At 44.7% G+C, this 25,361-nt stretch overlaps 1 protein-coding gene across 1 annotated transcript in view; it reads left to right on the forward strand.

The window, feature by feature from the left end:
- Nucleotides 1-25,361, forward strand: part of ARHGAP42 (Rho GTPase activating protein 42) — a 520,987-nt gene that overhangs the window by 479,009 nt on the left and 16,617 nt on the right. Inside the window, exons 18-22 of the mRNA XM_040340188.1 lie at nt 714-873; nt 8,495-8,639; nt 13,305-13,688; nt 19,360-19,501; nt 21,395-21,457. Coding sequence (XP_040196122.1) covers nt 714-873; nt 8,495-8,639; nt 13,305-13,688; nt 19,360-19,501; nt 21,395-21,457 — 894 coding nt within the window. The remainder of the gene's footprint in view (nt 1-713; nt 874-8,494; nt 8,640-13,304; nt 13,689-19,359; nt 19,502-21,394; nt 21,458-25,361) is intronic.

Below are 25,361 nucleotides of genomic sequence, written 5' to 3' on the forward strand. Positions count from 1 at the left end.
AGTAGAGAATTAAGATGAGGGTCAAAAAGTAGATATAAAACCATAAGTGTTATTAGGATCAACAGATCAGCAAAAGGAATTATGTGATTTAGATGCTTTGTTTTTCTCTTAAACTGCTGGTAGGCGGGGCTAATAAAAATCCTTAGGTGGGGGAAGGAGGGGCAAGGTTTGACACAATTAAGACGGATATTAAGAGCATGCATTCCGTTTTAGACCCCATTCACATCTAGGCGTTTTTACGCCTGTAGCGCTACGCCTCTGCCGCCAGAGGGCTGGAAATACATGTCCCTCTATGGAGATGGTTCACATCTCCACGCCGAACGCCGGACGCCTGTCGCCTGCAGCGTGAAAAAAGGTCCCGGACCTTTTTTTCAGGCGTCTTCGAGCGTTCGGCTAGGAGATGGCAATCATCTCCATAGAGGGGGTCATCTTGGGACACATCTAGGCGGACAATACCCGCGTTTTGTCGCCGCAAATCGCGGTACAAAACGCCGCTATTTTTACCGCGATTTGCGGCGACAAAACGCCGCGATTTCGTCCGTCTAGATGTGAATGCAGCCTTAATCAAACCTATAAAAAAGGTAACAAAAAAGAAAAACACATAAAAGCACCTTTGTGCTGTTTTTTCTCATTTAGTTCAAGTTCACCAATCTGATCAATTACTCAATCAAGCGCAATATATTATGTTGTGACAATTATGTTTTATCCCATAGGGTTTCACTGCATAGCCAACAGAATCTTATGACTGTTTCTAACCTGGGGGTGATCTTTGGGCCGACCCTGATGAGAGCGCAAGAAGAAACCGTAGCGGCTATGATGAATATCAAGTTCCAGAATATTGTGGTGGAAATTTTAATAGAGCATTATGAAAAGGTAAAGTCAGCACAGTGAAAGATTTGTAGCTGCATGTGTGGTTTATGATTATGAAAGCCCAGGAACAAACATTTTATAAATTGCAGCTTACCAGCCGCTATTGATGAGAAATCACTCCAACAGGAACGCCGACAAAAGGAAAAAACTAATTTTTAGTAGAGAGAAAGCAATAGACCCTCTGACAGTGATTTTATTGCATTACTTGGTGTGTACTTGTCAAACTGGGACATACTGCATTTTAATGCACTAAAACACATCACAGCGTTCTGAAATGCATGTTCAGCAAAGACAATGGGTCAGATTCAGAGACAGTTACGCCGTCGTAACTCTGAATCTACGCCATCGCAAATTTAAGCGTATTCTGGAAACCAGATACGCCTAAATTAGGCTAAGATACGAGCGGCATAAGTCTCCTACGCCGTCGTATCTTAGGGTGCATATTTACGTTGGTCGCTAGGTGGCGCTTCCGTTGAGTTTGGCGTAGAATATGCAAATGACTAGATACGCCGATTCAGAAATGTACGTGCGCCCGTCGCAATTAGTTACGCCGTTTACGTTAGAGATACGCCGGCGTAAAGATAAAGCTGCTCCCTAGGTGGCGCATCCCATGCAAGGTATGGACGTCGGAACAGGCCTATCTTTTTACGTTGTTTGCGTAAGTCGTACGCAAATCGGGCTGGACGTAATTTACGTTCACGTCGGAACGGCGTAATTTGGAGCAATGCACACTGTGATATGTCCACGGACGGCGCATGTGCCGTTCGTAAAGAACATCAATCACGTCAGGTCACGAGTAATTTACATAAAACACGCCCCCTCATCCTCATTTGAATTAGGCGCGCTTACGCCGGACCATTTACGCTACACCGCCGTAACTCAGGAGGCAAGTTCTTTGTGAATACAGCACTTGCCTCTCTGACTTACGGTGGCGTAGCGTAAATGCGATACGCTACGCCGCCTCAAAAGTGAGCCGCCCTACCTGAATCCAGCTAAATTTGTGTAAGTTGGCTTCTGCTGTGTACAAAAACCCGCACATTAATAATGCACATCAATGCAATGCATGGAAAAAAAAACTGATTACAATACCTGTCAGCTCAGGTCCATTTAAAGTGGTTCTAAAGCGTTAAGGTTTTTCACTTTAAAGGGGTTGTAAAGGAAAAAATGTTTTCCCTAAATAGTTTCCTTTACCTTAGTGCAGTCCTCCTTCACTTACCTCATCCTTCCACTTTGCTTTTAAATGTCTTTATTTCTTCTGAGAAATCCTCACTTCCTGTTCTTCTGTCTGTAACTCAACACCTGGTGTGGGGGCAAGCAGGAGTGTCAGGATGCCCACTAACACACAGCTCCTTTCTCTATCTGCAAAGTAGAGAGCGTCCTGACTTGCCTGCTCGCCCCCTCTAGAGGCTTTCTCCACACCAGGGAGAAAGCCTCGCATTACGGTGTTGAGTTATGCCGCGAACACAGGATCGGTCCATCCGATGAGAACGGTCCGTTTTCATCGGTTAATCGATGAAGCTGACTAATGGTCAGTCGTGCCTACACACCATCGGTTAAAAAAACGGTTGTGTCATAACGCGGTGATGTAAAACACAACGACGTGCTGAAAAAAACGAAGTTCAATGCTTCCGAGCATGCGTCGACTTAATTCTGAGCATGCATGGATTTTTAACCGATGGTTGTGCCTACTAACGATCGTTTTTTTCGGTTAGGTATCCATAGGTTAAATTTAAAACAAGATTGCTTTTTTTTAACCTATGGATAAATAACCGATGGGGCCCACACACGATCGGTTTGGTCCGATGAAAACGGTCCATAAGACTGTTCTCATCGGTTTGACCGATCGTGTGTACGCGGCATTACAGACAGAAGAACAGGAAGTGAGGATTTCTCAGAAGAAATAAGGACATTTAAAAGCAAAATGGAAGGATGAGGTAAGTGAAGGAGGACTGCACTAAGGTAAAGGAAGATATTTAGGGGGGGAAAATCCTTTACAATACCTTTAATGCTTTCTATGCATTAAATTGATACTAAAGTCGTGTTTTTTTTTTCTTTAAAAATAACAACAATGCCTATACTTACCTGCTCTGTGCATTGGTTTTGCACATAGAAGCCCCAAACCTTCTCTTGGGTCCCTCGCCAACGCTCCTGGCCCCTCCCTCGTATCCAGTACCCACACAGCTTCCTATGGGGGCACCGAGCCAAGCTGCAGCTCTCTGTGTGTCCATTCAGACACAGAGCTTCAGTTTGGCCCCACCCCCTCTCTCTTCTCATTGGCTAACTGACTTTGACAGCTGTGGGAGCCAATCACCATGCTGCTGTGTCTCAGCTCATCCGGAGGGAGAGTCCCAGATGGACGTGGCACTTGTGGACATAACTGGATCCATATGGGGCTAAGGTAAGTAAAAGGCTGCATTCACACCTAGGCGTAGGCGATTTGCGGCGTTTTGTACCGCGATTTGACGCGACAAATTGCGGCGTTTTGTACCGCGATTTGCCGCGACAAAACGCGTCGTTTTAAACCATGTTTTTGTAGTGGTCATTGTCGGCTATGGGAAACGCCGAAGCCGCCCCATACGAGCGTCAAAAAAGGGTCCGGGACTTGTTTCAGCTTCAGGCGTTCGGCGTTTCGGCGTTCGGCGTGGAGATGTGAACCATCTCCATAGAGAACAATGTTATTTTTTCCCTTCAGCGTATTCTAGCGTCGCGCTTCAGGCGACAAAACGCCTAGGTGTGAATGCAGCCTTAGAGGGGCTGAGGAGGGCAGTTTTTTTTTCTTAATGCATAGAACGTATTAGGGCCCGTTAACACAGCAGACCTTATGTCTGTATTTCATCCATCTGTTTTCGGATGAAATACGAACATACATGTATCCCTATGGGATTGAGGATGTAAGTGGATAAACATTCGCTGACATCCGATCTCATCGGTCCCCGCTATGGTCTGTTTTTACAGACGGAGGAAAATTCTATTTTTCCATCCGTCATCGGATCGGGTGAACACAGACAAATGGTCCGTGTTCATCCGTTTCCCCCATAGAGGAGAGTGGAGATCTGACCGGTGGGTCCCTGCTGAGCCGGCAGATGTGCAGGGACCGCCCTGTCTTCTGCCGGTTCAGCGGGGATCCACGGAGCGAACTCCGCTGAGCAAGCAAATGATAAAGGTACAGGTCCTCACAGGATCCTACATGTGAAAGGACCCTTAAGGTGGAAAACCTTCTGTGCCGCAGCTCCCCCCTTTTTCTTACCTGAGCTCAATCCGATCCAGCAATGTGTAGGAACGCAGTGGTTTCAGCTGCTCTTTCTCTCCTCATTGGACAGATTGACAGCAGAGGGAGCTATTGGCTCCTGCTGCTGTCAATCAAATCCTGTGACACGGGAGTAGGGGGGGGGGCGAGGTGGAGTCCTGTTGTCTGTGTCAATGGACGCAGCAACGGGACTCGGGAGCATGCCCGCAGAGGTGCCCCCTGAGAAATCGGCTTTCCGTGGGGGCACCCGATGAAGAGCAGGGGTTTGGAGCATCGAAGGGGGACCCTAGATGAGGAAGAATGGGGCTGCTCTGTGCAAAACTATTGCACAGATAAGGTAAGTATTGATATAGATTGATTAACCCCTGACTCAACTTCAGGGCAAAACCCATTCTGCCGTTGACCCAAATCATGAAAGCATGCAGAAAGCTGAGAAGGAGCCCTGCTTCTTTCGGTGTTCCAGCATCCAAGAGAAAGGGGCTGAACCTTTATTGGCTTTTTAAAGACAACATGACATCATACACATGAGCACAGCTGATAGGTCATAGTCTCTTATTACACGTCCCTGTTGCCACGAGGTCTTTTCACTCAGACGCCATCTTTCTTCAGTCGATGGAGTGGGCAGGAAGGAGGGAGTTTAGGAGTGCAGTAGAAGGGGCCATCTGTCTTCACTTAAAGGGGTGGTTCACCCTAAAAACTACTTTTTCTTATTCCACTGCCCCCCCCCACATTACAATCCGATTAAGGCTCTTATTATTTTTTTCATGCTGTACATACCTTAGTACAGCATATTCACCTGTGCATCCGGGTTGCGAGTCCCGCGGGAGTGGGCGTTCCTCACATGCTGGTGATTGACGTTTTGCCCAAAAACGGGCTCCCCCCCGTCGCGTAAGCCGCGTCACGGTTGGCGAAAGGAGCCGAACGGCGAGTCGGCGCTATACTGCGCATCGCCGGTCGGCTCCTTTCGCCAATCGTGACGCGGCTTACGCGACGGGGGGGGGCTTGTTTTTGGGCAAAACGTCAATCACACACATGTGAGGAACGCCCACTCCCGCGGGACTCGCAACCCGGATGCACGGGTGAATATGCTGTACTAAGGTATGTACAGCATGAAAAAAATAATAAGAGCCTTAATCGGATTGTAATGTGGGGGGGCAGTGGAATAAGAAAAAGTAGTTTTTAGGGTGAACCACCGCTTTAATCACTTCCTGAAGGTTTTTTTAACTCTATAATGTATTTTAAGGAAAGTAACAGTATTGCAACATATACCCATACATACATATGTATTCAAACTCTCTCTCTATATATATATATATATATATATATATATATATATATATATATATATATATATAGATCAAGAAATACAAGAAAATAAAACAAATAAACGATATAAGGACAGAAAAACAACATTTCAGTGGTAATATAAAAGAAATAGCATAATACAAAAATATTCATTTTAGTAACTTCCATCACAGTATAGGCATTGTTGTTATTTTTATTTTAAAAAAACGGAAGGTTTACAATCACTTTAAAGTGCATCAAAGCCAGCTAAATACAATGCACATGGTGTGAATCCAGACAGAGTCATAATCAAGCACACTACCAGCTGGTGACCATACCTAAAAAGGAACATTAACGCATTAGACTATATTGGCGCAGGCATCCAGCAGCGATTAGCACAGGTAATCGCAGGCTGTGCGAAGTCGCTTACACCAGTAATCACCAGTAGCAGGCAGCTGCTGCCCTTCACACCGTGGCAAAACACCCGTGCAATTGTAGCCATATTCACCTTTAAAAGAAAGCAAAAAAATATGATTTTCATTATATATTCCCTTTAACTGCTAGAACAAAACTTGTCATACCGGCAAATTTGTCCTTTTGTTTTCTGAATTATAAACATTTTAGTCACAGCATAATTAAATACTTGAAGGCATAAGTCACAAATCTTTTATAACAATTCCAAATTTAAACAAATCCTTATTTTTATACAAAAAAAAAAAAGACAGAACCAGCCCCATTTCACAGCTGGTGTCCACTTCTTCATGAACACTTTGTTTTGTAATTTCTAAAGAAAAAAGAGCAGGACCGCATGCTGCTTCCATAATAGAAATACAAAGCTTGTTACCAAAAACGTCTTTTTTACAATATAGAAAACACATTTTAGCACCAACTGCCACGGAGGTGAATTTGCATTTTAATGAGACATTGAGGTTTATATACTAAAACCATTTAGGCTGTTTACTTAGCACAGGGAATTTTCACTTATCTCTGTGATTAAAAAGGTGAGTACTGCTGATTTTAATCATCCGATCATTTGCAAGCATGGTCCATTCCAATTGAGCAGTGTTAAAGAGGTTGAAAAGGCAGAAGGTTTTTTTTATCTTAATGCATTCTATGCATTAACTACTTGCTGACCGCCCACCGCAGATATACTGTGGCAAGGCGGCTCGCCTGTATGAACCGACGTACCCTTACATTGGTCCGTGCATGTGATTTTGTGTGCACGCACGCGTGCCCGCAGCTTCCGGAGAGAACGTGGGTTTGGCGGACTCATTGTCCGCTGGCCACCTGTGATCGCTCTTTACAGAGGCAGAACGGGGATCTGCCAATGCGAAACAAGGCGGATCCCTGTTCTGACAGGGGAGGAGAGAGTGATCTGCTGTTCCTAGTGATCAGGAACAAGCGATCTCTCTCTACTCCTTGTAGGTCCACTCCCCTCACAGAAACACCTCCTTAGGGAACACTTAATACCTTGATCGCTCCCTAGTGTTAACCCCTTCCCTACCAGTGCCATTTATAAAGTGATCAGTGCATTTTTATAGCACTGATCACTGTACTGGTGTCACTTATCACCAAAAAGTGTCACTTAGGGTTAGGCCCCTTTCACACTGGGGTGCGGGCGGCATTGGCAGTAAAGCGCCGCTATTTTTAGCGTCCCTTTACCGTAGTTTTTGCGTAGGTATTCGGCCGCTAGTGGGGCATGCTTTTAACCTCTGCTAGCAATCGAAAAAGGGTAAAAACCACCCGCAAAGTGCTGCTGCAGCAGGGATTTGCCGGCGGTACGCCCGCGATGCCCATTCATTTCAATGGGCAGGATCGGTGGTGGAGCAGTATACACTCCGCTCCTTCACTGATGCTCGGCCTTGGGGCATTTTCTACCCCCATTGGTCAGAATCTGGCCCTCCTGAAGTCTCAGACAGTAAACTGGCCCTTTGCTTGAAAAGTATGGAGACCCCTGGCTTAGAAGATAGATCACGATTCTCGTGACATAACATCATCTTTCACATTAAAACAAAAAAAATATCCCCCCCTCCAAAAACAAAATATATATATATATATATATATATATATATATATATATATATAAACAATTTTCCTCAGTTATGACCGATACATCTTCTTCTACATATTTTTGGTAAAAAAAAAATCGCAATAAGCGTATATTGATTGGTTTGCGCAAAAGTTATAGCGGCTACAATATAGGGCAGTGATATGCAATTAGCGGACCTCCAGCTGTTGCAAAACTACAAGTTCCATCACGCCTCTGCCTCTGGGTTCATGCTTGTGGATGTCTGAGTCTTGCTTTGCCTCATGGGAATTGTAGTTCTGCAACAGCTGGAGGCCCGCTAATTGCATATCCCTGATATAGGGGATAGATTTATAGCATTTTTTTTTTTACTAGTAATGGTGGCGATCAGTGATTTTTATCGTGACTACGATATTGTGGCGGACATATCGGACACTTTTGACACTGTTTTGGGACCATTCACATTTATACAGTGAACAGTGCTATAAATATGCACTGATTACTGTGTAAATGTGACTGGCAGGGAAGGGGTTAACACTAGGGGGCGATCAAGGGGTTAAATGTGTACCCTAGGAAGTGATTCTAACTGTAGGGGGAGGGGACTGACTGGGGGAGGTGGCTGGTCGGTGTCCCTATGTGCAAGGCACACACCATCGGTCTCTTCTCCCTGACAGGATGTGGATCTGTGTGTTTACACACGGTCCACCACAATGTCACCACCACGGTCCTGCTTAGTTACTGGGCAATCGCGGCTGCCGGGCACGTGCATCATGTCCCCAGCGACGCGGCGGAACGCGCGCGCCCCCTAGTGGCTCGGGAAGGCAAAGACGTCATATGACGTCCTCCCAGAATGAGAGGCATATCCTCATATGATGACGGGCGTTAAGCTAGTGGTTAAAGACATGTTCACAGTTTTGATGTGTTTTGCCATGTTCCAGATGCATTCCAAACAAAAAAAATGCAGCATCTTCTCCCTTTTTTTTTTTTTTTTACTAAAATGTGAATGGTTGTGGCTTAAAATTAGCAAGTTTGCGTTCTGATTTAATAATGAATCTTACTCTGCACAGGTCTTTCACACAGCTCCGGACCCCAATGTTCCTCTCCCCCAGGCACAACAACGTTCAATCTCCAGGAGAACCAGAGCCATTTGTCTTTCCACTGGACCAAAAAAGCCCAAGGGGAGATATACGCCGTGTCTGGCTGATCAAGACAGTGAGTGTTACTAGAATAGCTGACTTAATAGGGACACCCCACTGTTTACAAAACTAACATTATGTCATACATTGCATCTGTTGCTTGGGGATATTTTATTTTCATTTCTAAACTTGCATAGTTTTAAAACTGTCTTATATCTGTTTTTTAGCTGTTTATATTTTTTGTTTTACAAAAATGTAGGGTGAACTTATGACAGATACAGTATATCACTTCGCAGAGTATTATGGGTTTTATAATGAATTACCATAAAATAAGCTGATTGCCTTCAGACTCTCTGATTGAACCTTCCATGGGAGGAGATGAAAGAGTGATAAATCACTACTCTGGCTTTCACTTGTGTAAAATTCAACTTCAGATATTGAGTTCTGTAAACTTAAGGCCTTTAACCACTTGATGACCACCCAATAACAGATTTACTGCTACAGGGAGGCCGTTCTGTGCAGAATCGCGCATATATATATTAGAGCTGCACAATTCTAGCTAAAATGAGAATCACGATTTTGTTCACTTAGAGCAGGGGTCTACAAACTGTGGGCCCGAGGGCCAGATGTGGCCCTTTGCCAGCCTTTATCCGGCCCTTGGGGCAGTATTGCTCCCAATAATATGAGGCACTATTCCTCCCAACTACACCAACAATGGGGCTCTATGTCTTCCACTAATGGAGAACTATTTATCCTCCTACTGCCCACCAACACTGGGGCCATGTTTATTCTCACTGATGCTCGGCCTTGGGGCATTTTCTACCCCCATTGATCAGAGTCTGGCCCTCCTGAAGTCTCAAAGACAGTAAACTGGCCCTTTGCTTGAAAAGTATGGAGACCCCTGGCTTAGAAGATAGATCACGATTCTCGTGACATAACATCATCTTTCACATTAAAACAAAAAAATTGGGCTAACTTTACTGTTTTGCATTGCATTTAAAAGACCGCTGGGCAAATATAGTGTGACATAAAATATTGCGGCAATTGCCATTTTATTCCCTAGGGTCACTGCTAATATATATATATATATATATATATAATGTTTGGAGGTTCCAAGTAATTTACTAGCAAAAAATATTGATTTTAACTTAAGAAACAAGTGTAAGAAAAAGATTTGGGGCCAGTTTCACATAGAATCCTGGTGGCGTAACGTATTGAATTTACGTTACACCGCCGCAAGTTTTATGGGCAAGTGCTTGATTCACAAAGCACTTGCCTGTAAACTTGCGGCGGCGTAGCGTAAATCCATCCGGCGCAAGCCCGCCTAATTCAAATGGGGCGTGTATCATTTAAATTAGGCACGTTCCCGCGCCGAACGTACTGCGCATGCGCCGTCCCTAAAATTTCCCGACGTGCATTGCGCTAAATGACGTTGCAAGGACGTCATTGGTTTCGACGTTAACGTAAATGGCGTCCAGCGCCATTCACGGATGATTTACGCAAACTACGTTAAATTTCAAATTTCGACGCGGGAACGACGGCCATACTTGACATTGGCTAGACCACTTAGGAGGCATCTTTATCTTAACGCCGCGTATCTCTACGGAAACGGCGTACATTTACAGCGACCGGCAAAGCATACTTTCGTGAATCGGCGTAACGACTCATTTGCATATTCTACGCTGACCGCAATGGAATCGCCGGCCTAGAATTGCAGCCTAAGATCCGACAGTGTAAGTCACTTACACCTGTCGGATCTTAGGGAGATCTATGCGTAACCTGATTCTATGAATCAGGCACATAGATACGACCGGCCGGATTCGGAGATACGACGACGTATCAGGAGATACGCCATCGTATCTTCTTTATGAATCTGGCCCTTGGACTTTAAGTGGTTAAACTTCCTGCATTTACACACATAAGTTTGATCTGAGAAGAGAGTTAGTTACAATCTTTCAATGTCGCAGTCCCACTATAAGTCACTGATCGCCGCAATTACTAGTATAAAAAAAAAATCCATAATTAAATCCCATAGTTTGTAGGCTCTAAAACTTTAGCGCAAACCAATCAATATATGCTTATTGGGATTTTTTTCCCCAAAAATATGTAGCAGACTACATGTTGGCCTAAATTTATGAATAATTTGATTTATTGTTTTTATTAGACTCCTTGTGAAGTTTCCCCCTCTTGACCCCAACTCTACACAAATAGGGCAGTGGGTTTTTTTTTTCTTACCTTTTTTCTTCATAAAAGTGCAGCACGTGCGCGTAATTTGCCTAGACGAATAATGTGCATAATGCTACCTGGGATATACACGTCCCATACCCCAGGAGGCCTTGAGTCTTCCATTCAGCTAGTAGAATGGGGGTGGGCCTAGTGGCGCATCATCGTGGGGCTCCACCGCCTGAACCAGGAAGATGACAGCGCAGGACCGAGTCTGGTCACAGAAGGTTGTCAGCAGAACAATGCTGGATCCAGTGGCTGGGTGAGTATCCATACTGTGTCTACAACACCACCAGGTAAGCAGGGGTATAGAAAAAAAAGAAAGGGGGAGGGGGGTAAGCTAAAGTTCCTCTTTAAAGAGGCAACTAATGATAACCTGGAAAACAAAAAGGAATGCCATCTGCTGGCTGAAATGAGAATACAGAAATATTCATAATTTTATGTTTATCTGTGTGATAAAAAATAAAAAATAAATATGAAAAGAAAATTTGGACAAAACCACTATAGATTATTTTTACATAAACAAATCTACTCGGAAGACTTGCCAAATGCAGATTACACACAATACCAAAAAATGTAGCATTTTGAAAACTAATTTAGATACATTGTCGATGTAATATATATCTATACACAATCATGTGAAAGAGTAAGTACACCCTATGGAAATTGTTGACTTTTTTAACATGTTTGAACAGACAAACATTAGGGGCCAGATTCATAAAGACTTACGACAGGCGTATCAGTAGATACGCCGTCGTAAGTCCGAATCCACGCCGTCACAACTTTAAGCGTATGCTCAAACTGAGATACGCTTAAATGTTGCTAAGATACGACCGGCGTAAGTGTCCTACGCCGTCGTATCTTAACTGCATATTTACGCTGGCCGTTAGGGGCGTGTACGCTGATTTACGCCTAGAATATGTAAATCAGCTAGATACGCCTATTCACGAACGTACGCCCGGCCCTCGCAGTAAAGATACACCATTTTTCGAATTTTACGTCGTTTGCGTAACTCGTCCGTGAATGGGGCTGGCCGTAATTTACGTTCACGTCGAAAGCATTGACGATTTGCCGACGTCATTTGGAGCATGCACACTGGGATATGTCCACGGACGGCGCATGCACCGTTCGTTAGAAATGTCAAATACGTGGGGTCACTAGTATTTTACATAGAACACGCCCCCAACCAGCCTATTTTGAATCAGGCGGGCTTACGCCGGCCCAGTTACGCTGCCGTAAGACCTGCTGCTCTAACTTACGGCGGCGTAGTGTATCTGAGATATGCTACGCCCGCCGAAATCCACCTGAATCTAGCCCTAGATCTTTATTCAGACGGTGCCCGCAAATCAGGGTAATATATTTGAACAAGTAACACACAGTTAGGTAGATTCAGGTACGGCCGTAAGGGCGCCTAATTTAAATTGGTTGGAGGGGGGCGTGTTGTATGGTAATGAGGCTTGACCTCACGTTTTTTGACGTTTTTTGCTACTGCGCATGCGCCGGGCGCCTACATTTCCCAGTGCGCATTGCGGCTAAGTACGCCGTACGGGCCTATTGATTTGGACGTGGACGTAAACGACGTAACTCCTGATTCGCGGACGACTTACGCAAACAACGTAAAAAATTCGAACCTCGCGGCGGGAACGGCGGCCATACTTTAACATTGTTATTCCACTTCATAGGTGGAATAACTTTAGGCCACCTAAGGCCTTACGGAAACGACGTAATTCGACTGCGGCGGCCGGGCGTACGTTCGTGAATCGGCGTACAAGATCATTTACATAATCTACGCCGGCCGCAATGGAAGCGCCACCTAGCGGCCATCCGAAAAAATTGCAATCTAAGATAGGATGGCGCAAGCCGGCCTATCTTAGATATGTTTAAGCGTATCTCTGTTTGAGCATACGCTTAAACATACGGCGGCGTAGATTCGGAGTTAGGTCGGCTTATCTACTGATAAGCCGGCCTAACTCTTTCTGAATCTACCTAAGTGTATTCTTTTTTATTAACTAAATGGTCAAAATACATTTGTCAAACAAAAAGAAAGTAAGTAAGTGTACCCCTATAGTTACCACCACTTCATATCCATGAAATGAATCCAGATTAGGTTCCAATGATTAGAACCTTATTAGAGAGAATGCAAGTGGGATCTGTCTTATTTAAACCTCAGACATCTAGGGTTTGGTGTTCTCTTTGCTATTGGCATGTGTGATGTCATCATGACAAGATCAATAGAAGCCTCTAAGACCCTCAAAAAAAAATTGTGGATGCGTATAAGTCTGGCATGGAATTTTAAATGGTTTACCTGCAATACAATTTAAGGTGACAATGCTCAGTTCCTGTCTTCTAGTTGGGCTTCTACATTGCCACACTGTCACATGAGCTTCTGATAGAGACTACATGTGACCATGTTAACGCACATTACACAGGCATTGTCCACTGTTCTCACAATCAGGAAATTATATGCAGCCATTGCAGAGGTGTATGCATGTCTAGACATTTTTTTTTTTCCCTGCAGGTGACTCTTATAGTAGCAGTCCAACCAGCACTCCAATGGGCAGCGTTGAATCACTGTCTTCCCATTCCTCAGAACTGAATGTAAATTCAAGGTCAGCTTCTTCGCCTCAAAGAGACAAGAAAGGGGGTGGCATCCCATGGGTGACCTCCACTCCTTCCTCTAATGGCCAGAAAAGCTCTAGCCTTTGGACCACAAGCCCCGAGTCGAGCTCTAAAGAGGATGCCTCAAAAACCGACGTAGAGTCAGATTGTCATAGTGTGTCTTCTGTGACCAGCCCTGGTAATGTTTCTCCACCGATTGACATCAACAAGAAAGGACATTATGAGCTTTCTGGACTCAAGCGCTCTGCGGCCTCATCACTTCGCTCCTTACCTTCCACAGAAGGTAGGTGGTTGATGATTTTTGAGCTATTGGTTCTGGGTAAACAAGCATTATAGGAACTCAACACCCTGATATCTGACAGCTACTGCGTCAACTGCCTTAGGTCACAAACTGCACATTCAGAATTTGGGAGATGGTATATGGCAAGAATGTTAACAGTAAGTGCCAGACTCTGCTACAGAAAAAACACATACATGTGTCAGAGGAAGAACACACTCCCCATATTTCTGACCAACTGCATTCCTTTTAAATCATAAGGCTTTGCATCTGTTAAAGCGGAGATTCACCCTAAAAAACAAGTTTCTACCATGCCATTCAGCATACTAGCGTGAGCTACAGTATGCCTTTATTTATTTATTTTGCGCCGTACTCACAGTTTAATCCGTTAGTTTTGTTTCAGACTCCCCGCGGGGAGTAGGCGTTCCTATGCAGAGGGGAACATGATTGACGGCCGGCTATGGCGCGTCACGCTTCCCGAAAATAGCCGGAGTAGGACTCGGCTCTTCACGGCGATATACGGCGCCTGCGCACAGACTAGGAGCTGACTGCGCAGGCGCTGTGAAGAGCCAAGTCCTATTTCAGCTATTTCCGGGAAGCGTGACGCGCCATAGCCGGCCGTCAATCATGTTCCCCTCTGCATAGGAACGCCTACTCCCCGCGGGGAGTCTGAAACTTAACTAATGGATTGAACTGTGAGTACGGCGCCAAAAAATAAAATAAAGGCATACTGTAGCTTGCGCTAGTATGCTGGATGGCATGGTAGAATTTTTTTTTTTTAGGGTGAACCCCCGCTTTAAGTAGTGTGCAATGCTTAGGGGTCTGTTTATAAAAACAATTGCTGTGTGAATGCCTCAGCATTTTCGCAACCATTACAAATCATCACCATAATGTGTCTAATGTGTGTATTATCTATGATCATTAGCTCCACCTAGTGGCCATAATGCAGTATTTTCCTGAAATTCTGAAACCAGGAAAATACAGCATTATGGCCATTGGATGGAGTTGATGATCATAAGAAAGTATTCATATTAGCCCCGTTACAAGGATTATTTGTGGTGGCTGTGCAAACGCTGAGGCGTTTACAAAGCAATTTTTTTGAAAATAGACCCCTAAATGTCAGTTAACAGACAAGGGGCCAGATCCACAAAGAACTTTTGGCGGCGTATCTATTGATACGCCACGGAAGTTCTACGATGCGCCGTCGTATCTTTGTTTTGTATCCACAAAACAAGATACGACTGAATGTGGGCTAGATCCGACTGACGTACGTCTTAGTACGCCGTCGGATCTTAGGTGCATATTTGCGCTGGCCGCTAGGTTTATTTCCGCGTAGAGTATGCAAATTAGCTAAATACGCCGATTCTCAAACATACGTCCGCCCGGCTAATTTTTTCGTCGTTTACGTAAGGCTTTTTTCGGCGTAACCTTACCCCTGCCTTTATGAGGCGTACGCAATGTTAGGTATGGACGTCGGGACAGCATAGAATTTTCCGTCGTTTATTGCGTAAATCGTTCGCGAATAGGGCTTTGCGTAAGTTACGTTCACGTCAAAAGCATTGACTATTTGCGACGTGATTTCGCCTTTCGTAAAAAGCGTCAATTACGTTGGGTCATACCAGATTACCATACAACACGCCCACTCCAAGCCTACTTTGAATTATGCGGGCTTACGCCGGCAGATTTATGTTACGCTGGCCCCCATATGGGAGCAAGTTCTTTGTGGATACCCTAGGAGCCACTCAGATTTACGGCGGCGTAGCGCATATGAGATGCGTTACGCCCGCCTAAATATACACCCATTTTTGTGGATCTGGCCCAAGCAGTGCCTTACTAGGAAAGAAAACGAGAGAAAGCAGTGTGTTCACATATGCGACAAAGCTGTGAAAAACACGGAATGAATAGAGGAAAGCAATGGAAAATGGGCCTGTTCAGACCATTCCTTATGTTTGATTCACAAGCATTATACTTCTATAAATTCTATAGAAATACTGTACAACAATATTAATCTAATTACAAAATGTATTTTTCACAATACAATTCTGAATTCTGATATTTGTAAGAGAGTCTAGTTTTCTAGCGTTACATTTTGTATCAAGTCAGTATTCAGTTCTGTTATATTTTTTATATTTACAATGTTTATTGATTTGGCTTCAATGATTTGCAACACTTTATCTTAATTTACTGAAATAATTTGCTGTAATGTGATGCTGAATGGAACACAGAAGATAACGACAGTACATGATTTAGGTGACACCATATATTGTCTTTTATTGATAAACAAGTGATTTGATTAACCACTTACCCCCCGGACCATATTGCTGCCCAAAGACCAGAGTACTTTTTGCGATTCGGGACTGCGTCGCTTTAACAGACAATTGCGCAGTCGTGCGACGTGGCTCCCAAACAAAATTGGCGTCCTTTTTTTCCCACAAATAGAGCTTTCTTTTGGTGGTATTTGATCACCTCTGCGTTTTTTATTTTTTGCGCTATAAACAAAAATAGAACGACAATTTTGAAAAAAATGAATATTTTTTACTTTTTGCTGTAATAAATATCCCCCAAAAATATATAAAAAAACATTTTTTTTCCTCAGTTTAGGCCGATACGTATTCTTCTACATATTTTTCGTAAAAAAAAATCGCAATAAGCGTTTATTGATTGGTTTGCGCAAAAGTTATAGCGTTTACAAAATAGGGGGTATTTTTATGGCATTTTTATTAATATTTTTTTTTACTAGTAATGGCGGCGATCAGCGATTTTTTTTCGGTATTGCGACATTATGGCGGACACTTCGGACATTTTTGACACATTTTTGGGACCATTGGCATTTTTATAGCGATCAGTGCTATAAAAATGCATTAGATTACTATAAAAATGCCACTGGCAGTGAAGGGGTTAACACTAGGGGGCGGGGAAGGGGTTAAGTATGCCTGGGTGTGTTCTTACTGTGGGGGGGGGGGGTGGCCTCACTAGGGGAAACACTGATCTTCTGTTCATACATTGTATGAACAGAAAATCAGCATTTCCCCTGCTGACAGGAACGAGAGCTGTGTGTTTACACACACAGCTCCCGTTCCCCGCTCTGTACCGAGCGATCGCGTGTGCCCGGCGGCGATCACGCCCGCCGGGCACACGCACGGGAGTCGGGGGCGAGCGGGGGGCGCGCGCGCGCGTGCGCCCCTAGTGGCGGCTAAAAGGCAGGACGTCCATTTACGTGGTCTCGCCTCGCCTTGTGGAAGTATAATGACGGTGCGGCGACGGCAAGTGGTTAAAATGATAATGAGGAAAAAACAAGTAATGTTGGCCATACACATACAGGGCTAGATTCATAAAGAATTTACGTTGGCGTATCTATTGATACGCCGCGTAAATTCAAAGCTGCGCCGGCGTATCTTCTTTCTGTATTCAGAAAGCAAGATACGCCTAAATTAGGCTAAGATCCGACTGGCGTAAGTCTCTTACGCCGTCGTATCTTAGTTGCATATTTACGCTGGCCGCTAGGTGGCGTTTTTATCGATTTCAGCGCCCTGCGTTTTTTTTTACGTCATTTGCGTAAGGCTTTTTCCGGCGTAACGTTGCTCCTGCTATATGAGGCATTTGCGTTGTTTACGTTGTTTGCGTAAGTCATTCGCGAATAGGGCTTTGCGTAAGTTACGTTCGCATCGATAGCATTGACAATTTGTGGCGTAATTTGGAGCATGCGCACTGGGATATTTTCACGGACGGCGCATGCGCCGTTCGTGAGAAATGTCATTTACATGGGGTTATGTTTTATTTGCATAAAACACGCCCACCTCTTGACAATTTGAATTTGGCGCGCTTACGCCGGCAGATTTACGATACGCCGCCGCAATTTACAGAGCAAGTGCTTTGTGAATACTGCACTTGCCTCTCTAAATTGTGGCGGCGTAGCGTAAATAACATACGCTACGCCCGCACAAACTTACGGCGGGCTACCTGAATCTAGCCCAAAGATTTTTTTCTGTTCAGCCTGGTGACCTTTTTAGGTCTAAGCTACAATATAAAGCAAAGTTATATTTTTGATGGAACCTCCACTTTAAGAAAGGAATTTCTCTGGTTTTGTTTCTCCTCCCCCAGTACACCTCTACCTCCAACACCTCCCCCAGTACACCTCTACCTCCAATGCCTCCCCCAGTCCTCCAATGTGTCCCCCCTCCTCTAGCTACCTCTAATTTCTCTTCCCAGCATATCTCTGCCTCCTTATGCCCACCTCCCCAGCACACCTATGCCTTTAACGACCCTCCCACCCCCCAGCAGGGTTGCCAACTTTCAGTAAATTTACAAACAGTTTGTAAAATCCATAATTGTTGCATCCATCCATGAATGTCAGTGACGTACATGCAGACTACATGTCCGTAATGGACATTTAAGGACAGATGCAAAAAGTACAGATTTTACAAACTGTTCGTAAATTTACTGAAAGTTTGCAACCCTGCCCCCAGCACACCTGTGCTTTTAACGACCCCCCAAGCACACCTCGTCTTCCAATCGCCCCTCTCCAGCACACCTATGCCTCTAATCCCCCCCCCCCCCAATCCAGCACATCTTTGCTTTTAATCCCCCCCCCCCAATCCATCATACATATGCCTCCAGATCTGCCCCCTCCCCATCATACCTAAGCCTCCAATTCCACCCCCCTCCACTAATCTGTTATACCAATGCCTCCAGTTGCACCCCTCCCCCACAATCTATCATACTGTGTGATAGATTTGGAGATTGGATGGAATTGGAGGCATTGGTATAACAGATTGGGGAGGGGGTGGAATTGGAGGCTTAGGTATGATAGAGTGGGGGGGGGGTGGAATTGGAGGTTTAGGTACGATTCAGACCTATGCCATCAATTCCAATCCCCCCAAAACCATTATACATATGCCTTCTATTAACTCTAACCCCAATCCAGCACATTTAGGCTCTCACTCCCCCCCCCCCCCTACCAATGCCTCCGGAACGTGCCGCTTCCATTCACAGCACACTGTTATGTTTATTATTTACCATTCTACTGCTTTTTTCACGGGGGTCAAGCATGATACTCACTGATGGTGGACCGAGTGTGTTCGAGTCCGCCCACTTAGGACTTCCCTGCAGAGATATGCACCGCCCCACTCCTTAGCTGTGCGACAGAAGGGAGGTGGAGTGGGCGGTCCCAGGCGGCTGTTTTTATCCCATTGCAAGCCCACGAAGTGAGCCTAATCTGGGCGGGAATATGCAGCAGGAGGGAGGTGGAGGGGGCGGTCCCGGGTGGCTGTTTTACTCTCATTGAAAGCCTGTGATGTGAGCCTAATCTGGGCGGGGATGTGCGGCAGGAGGGAGGTGGATGGGGTGGTCCCTGGCGGCTGTTTGACTCCTATTGCAATAGCCGCGCTGCGAGCCTGTGCACGGCGGGGAGGCACTGGCTATGCATTCCCGGGACACCACAGCCCTGTCCACACTCGCAACCCTCATTTTTTCACTCACCAAATGCGAGCAGGCGAGTGAAAATTTTGAGGGCTGGGGTAATCTATTACTCCATGGAAACAATTGTCAAGGGATACCTTTTTTTTAGGAGACTAGCCGGTCATTATGAGTATGATTTGGCCAAAGGCTATTAAAGCTTAGTGTTAGGAGGTAAAATCCTTAGAAATAAAATGTAATAAAGGTGTTTTATTTCCTTTAGGTATTAAGAGCAGAAGTCCATCTACTCAGAGCCTAACATCCGTAGAGCTAAAAGACATTGGATTTCCAGAATTACCGCCAAAGGTGATGAGACGAAGGTTGGACACCAGCTCCAGTAATGGCTACCAGAGGCCAGGATCAGTGTAAGCACTCAATTTCCTGTTTGCTGTTATACAGTTAATGCATAAGCTTTGAGAGCTATGACATTGTGATCATGTGCAGACTGGGACTTAAGCTGGCCATACATAGAATGAAATTTGTCCGATTCAGCAGGGATGGGCTGAATTTCAATCCATGTGTGGCCATTGTGGTCGTTTCACCAATCTACCTATGTTCAACCTCCCTGTTGGTATATTTCTGCTCGCAATAGGCCACAGTACTAATCAGTGTATTCTGATGGTGGGAGAGTCTCCCTGCTGCCAGGATACAAAGACTCAGCTAGGAGGATTACCACAACCACATTGAATGCGTGGATGGGGGAATTGGTCTGTTTTTTTCTAGATCAACCATACACAGGGCAGTTTTTTTTTCTTTAACTGGTGAATTGAACAGTAAAAACTGACCCATGTATGACCAGCTTCAGCCACAGTAGAACTGCATACTAAAAAATTGTCCACTGCCCTCACCTATAACTGGCCTTTACAGCAAGGAGTACTGGAAGGCAATGCATAACAAAAAAGGACCAAGGAAAAAAATCCAAAGAAAATTCCAAGCTCTACTTACCGACAAGCCTGTGACCAACCAGATTAATCTGTCTAACAATATGTGTTTAAAACGGGGGTTTAGGTGCACAAATTTGCAAATGCATGCGTAAGCTACAGAGCCCCCGCCAAGGCACCCAGATATCTGTAGTCCTAACTCTAAATTATAAAAGGCTCCACAGTGGAAACACATGCATTCTGGTGAGATAGATGAAGGCAGATGAACAGGAGGAAGCCCACCCCTTCTTAAATGTGCAGGGGAACATTGAACACCCAGCATGTAGCACAATGGCTGCAAAGGTGTCAATGCGTTGCCTGACCTAAAATCAAGGGTCCTTACAGCTAGGAGCACTGGAAGGCAACGCATAACAAAAAAGGACCAAGTATAACTGCAACCTGAAGATGGCAATGTGCTTCTATTTAATACTGTAATTGTCATGTACAATAGTAGTAAAATTAAATACTGTAATACAGTAATTTAAATATTACAGTTTCAAAAGTGTTATACAGGAACTCACGGGTCTTACAGAGGAAATAGTTCTCCTCTTTCTCAAGCACTAAGCTTCATCGAAATGTCAACGATAAAAACGCTGCTGTCTTGATCTATCTCCTCTGCAAGACCCGTGAGTGCCTCTATACTAGTTTTGTATTTGTATGAGCACCTAGACATTTACCTCAAACATAGAATGCAGTGACATCCCTTGTGACTGTTTAATTGGTGTCATGGCGATGGCGTCATGTTCCTCACCTTTTATTGCTTGGAAAAAAATGCAAGACATTTTGTGAATAATGGCAGTGCTGAATGAGTGACACCCCTACCCCATATGGTTACTATGTAGAAGGAAAGCTTATTGGCACAGATCCTCCATTTCCTTCTTGAGTGCCCTAGAGCCCCTAAAGAAGGGGGAAATCTAATATGCATATATTAAATCACAGTCATCTATTAGTCAGTGAGGCGATCTTTCAAATAAGGGACGTACAGAAAGCCAGTGAGGGGTGGGGCCAGCCCTTATTTTTCAGTATTTGCATATTGGTGTACCCCACGTTTAAGGCCTGGTCTAGACACAGGGCTCCCAAAACTATGGCCCCCCAGTTGTTCAGGAACTACAATTCCCACCATGCCTGGTTATGTCTGTGAATGCATCATGGGACGTGTAGTGCTGCAACAGCTGGAGGGCCATAGATTGGAGATCTGCCTGATATGAGTACATACACAGGTGTCCCTTCCACAGCTGCATCTTTGATTTCACACCAAATTTTTTTTATTTTATTGAATCAATACTTTTAAAATATTATAATTGAATACAATTCTTCTTTTCTTTTTTTCTTATCTAGAGTGGCAGCCAGAGCACAGCTCTTTGAAAGTGCGGGGTCACTGAAACAGGCCACAATCGGGCGGTAAGGATTATATACTATTAGATTGTACAGTCTGAGATCATTTCATAGAAGCATTTCATAGAAGCATGGGAGCACAGCACATGGTGTTTTGTACCCCTGCAGTACTTCACATACAGTATTTCTGTTAGTGGTTGTATTTAGGCTCCTATGTAGGCACAGTTTAGAGGATGAACACTTGCTTATTACAATGAAAATGTTTTTTTTGTTGCTAAACATCAAAATGCTATTAGGGATGGATTTCTGGATTAAGCATATGAAAGGTTAAGCTGAATTGATCCCTAAATTCATTATTTGAGGGTGCATAGGATACATACATTGGGGCATCACCAACCTATGGGGGCCTACAACACAAAACTCTGTCTTTTTTCTCTGATTTAGGAAGGCCAGATGCTGCATACTGTAGAACCACGCATAGCCATGAATGGCTATATGCCACTGTACACTGGTATAATTTGATGCTGACATACACCAGTGTATGTCGTACTTGTGGACTGCTCCAGTTGATTGGTACCCAAGATAGAGTAAAGGTACACATAGACCAAGGAAGGTGACACAATTATTATTTAGTAAAGTAGCAGTAACAATTAACACGAGGAAGACAGCCGCAAGGTGCTCACTTAAAGTTCCAAACACTATGGTAACAGACAGAGGCGGCTCTCTAATTAGGCAAATTAGGCGCTCGCCTAAGGCCTCGCACTCACAGGGGCCTTGCGGCAGCCTAATTTGCCTGTGATCGATACTAATGTCGGTGTCACCGGATCTCTCTATTACCCCTCTATCTTTCTTACCTCCCCCTCTTGCATTGGCTGAATAAGGAATGAGGAGGGTGCCCTGGAAGTGGTGCTGATCACCTGTGTGCTAGATCCGTGCATTTTCTGCAGCCATTTTTCTTGCTTGAATTATTTTTTCCCATTGTGGGCGTGAGCGGGGCCTCATGTTTAAGTTTTGCCCAAGGCCTCACGAAGCCTAGAGCAGCTCTGGTAACAGAGCCTCAATATTACAGGCAACCCATGTATAACAGCTCCTAACCACGTTGGCAGTACTTTAGTGTAGTCTTGGTACTTGAGAGGACACTTTGGTAGGCTACGTTACCGAAACAGCTTCTGATGAAGGGGGTGGCAGAACAGTGGTGCAGGTACCTTTTAGTAACTAGATACGAATGTCCTCATCCCAACTCCCCAGGGTTCCCTGATGGTGGAGCCAGGTGTTGTATCCCTGCACTATCCCTCCTTGACCAGAACTTCTCCCTAGTGCTAAGTGCACTGCCCCTAGCCAGAGGGGATCCTGTCCTGACCCTATCCACTTTGCAAATGAGCACCAACTGCAGTGGAGCAGCACTATTTATTAGCATTGCCCTCGTTAAAATGGTCATTCAATGCAGCAGCATCCAATCTGATGGCTGTTCCCCAATGAAACCTATGGAGGCCTCAGAGGAACAAAAGCTCCTCAGTGTTGCCAACCTATCAGATTGAAATTTACTGACATGACATCCAACATTTACTGGCACAGTCAAGTTTTTAATGGCATATCCAAAAGTTACAAAATTACAGTTTTAAGTGCAAATTTCAGTATTTAGGCTACAAACAAGTACAATATGCATTTACCAAAGTGATTTAAGGAAGATATTAAGGCAAACACATATATCTTATTTTAGATAGAGTAAATAAGTAGCTTAAGGACAGGAATCAAGAGGGCAGGAAATTAGAATGGGAGGCACACACATGAAATTGACTCTCACAGTGACACTGACAGCAGTGTACAGCAGCACAGATGACGATGGCACCTCACCAACATGACACGTCTCCTCCTAAGTCACAGTGACCCTCTCTCTCCATGTCAGGTGGTCCCTTCAGTGTCTTTCAGCCATTCCGCAGACCTGCACATGAGGCTCAGGCTGCTCCGTTCCCTTGCACCATGACTTCATGTGACACACTGCTGGCACAGTCCAAACACACTGTAGCAGGCACTCGGATGGTCTTGGCCAAGCGTCACAGCCATATTTTTTACTGGCAACCTTTTTCTTTCACTGGCATTTACTGGCAGGAGAAAAGTGCCAATTTTTTACTGGCTGACAGTAAAAATACTGGTGGTTGGCAACACTGGCTCCTTACAGCAGCTTCCAGAACAGCACTACCTACAGAAGGGCGGCTAAACTACACCTTTCTATACTCTATACCCACGTGGGTAGGTACCGGAGCATGATGGGACTGTGACATCATAAGAGAGGCCTATATAAATCGGTGTGAACCACGCACCCGGCCATTACAGCGGGAAGAAGCGTTGTGTCAACATGAGAAGAAGAGAAGAAGACGTCACAGAAGAGCGGGCTTGCGCCACCGCTAGTAATTGAGCTAACACACGAAGATAGCGGTGGCCAACCATGAAGAAGAAGGCACCGGGGAGCGCCGAGATGACAGCGGAGAAGATGGGAGAAGACCCCCAGAGAGTGAAGAAGACCCCCGAGAGCAGAGAAGACCCCTGGAGAGCGGAAGAAGAAGGCCCCCCCTGGTAAAAGAGCTAAAGAAGAGAGGGGGGGCCCCCCGGAGCTGTCTAATTAATTACTTTAAAAACCCTGTGTCATGTGTTTATTTTTTTTTACACTTTGCCTCCAGGCGAATGGGTAGGGGTACGATGTACCCCATATTCATTCACCTAGGGTGGGCGGCCGGTATCTGGGGGCACCCTTATTAAAGGGGGCTTCCAGATTCCAATAAGCCCCCCGCCCGTAGACCCCGACAACCAACGGCCTGGTACGGCTCAGGAGGGGGGGGGCGCTCGCTCGTCCCCACTCCTTTCCTGTCCGGCCGGGCAGCGTGCTTTGGATACGGGTCTGGTATGGATTGTGGGGGGACCCCCACGTTGTTTTTTCGGCGTAGGGGGGGTCTCCTTACAACCCATACCAGACCTAAGGGCCTGGTATGCCCCTGGGGGGGTAACCCATGCCGTTTTTTTATTTGAAAATTGGCGTGGGAGTTCCCCCTCAGGATTCATACCAAACGCCGCAGCTAGAATTGGCGGGAATCCAAGTCGGATTCCCCGTCGCTTCTATGTCGCGCTCGCTGGAATGTGCTTTGTCTATTCCAGCGAGTGCGAGATGTCGGCACCCTGTCGCCGAGAATCAGCGCGATGCTGTCGTGCTGGAAACACATTCTCGGCAACAGGTGCTGTAACAAATTAATAATAATAAATAACAATAATAATGATAATAAAAACATATTATTATTATTTATTATTATTATTTAGTTTTGTTCCATTTGTTTAGGTGTGGCATTCTTTATTTCGGGTTAATTTGTAACTTCAGATAAATCCGTTACGTTCACTGACAGACAAATTTGAAAGGAAATTCCAATACCTATAATTTAGTTAGTTATTATTAATTAGTTAGTTAGTACATTATTATTTAGAATTTTGGGATTTTAGTTCCCTATTTTCAGATTTTCGGATTTTAGAATTTACGAATTTTTAGAATTTTAAATTTACAAATTTACGTATTTTAGAATTCACTAATTTTTTTATTCCCCCCCCCAAAAAGAAACAGAAAAACGAATGATACCAAAACAAACACATTTTTCAGCAGTGCACATGTCTATTGGTTGTGCTCTTAACCAAACTGTCAAACCATCCAATGGCTGGTGTCATTAATAACTGATCACATGTGCAGCATCAAGGCAGTTGAAGATTAACCACTTCCATACAGGGCACTTACGCACCTTCCTGCCCAAGCCAATTTTCAGCTTTCAGCACTGTCGCACTTTGAATGGCAATTGCGCGGTCATGCTACACTGTACCCAAACAAAATTGGCGTCCTTTTTTCCCCACAAATAGAGCTTTCTTTTGGTGGTATTTGATCACCTCTGCGATTTTTTTTTTTTTGTGCAACAACTAAAAAAAGACTGAAAATTTT

Source organism: Rana temporaria, chromosome 2, assembly GCF_905171775.1.
Source record: "Rana temporaria chromosome 2, aRanTem1.1, whole genome shotgun sequence".
Taxonomy (NCBI): domain Eukaryota; kingdom Metazoa; phylum Chordata; class Amphibia; order Anura; family Ranidae; genus Rana; species Rana temporaria.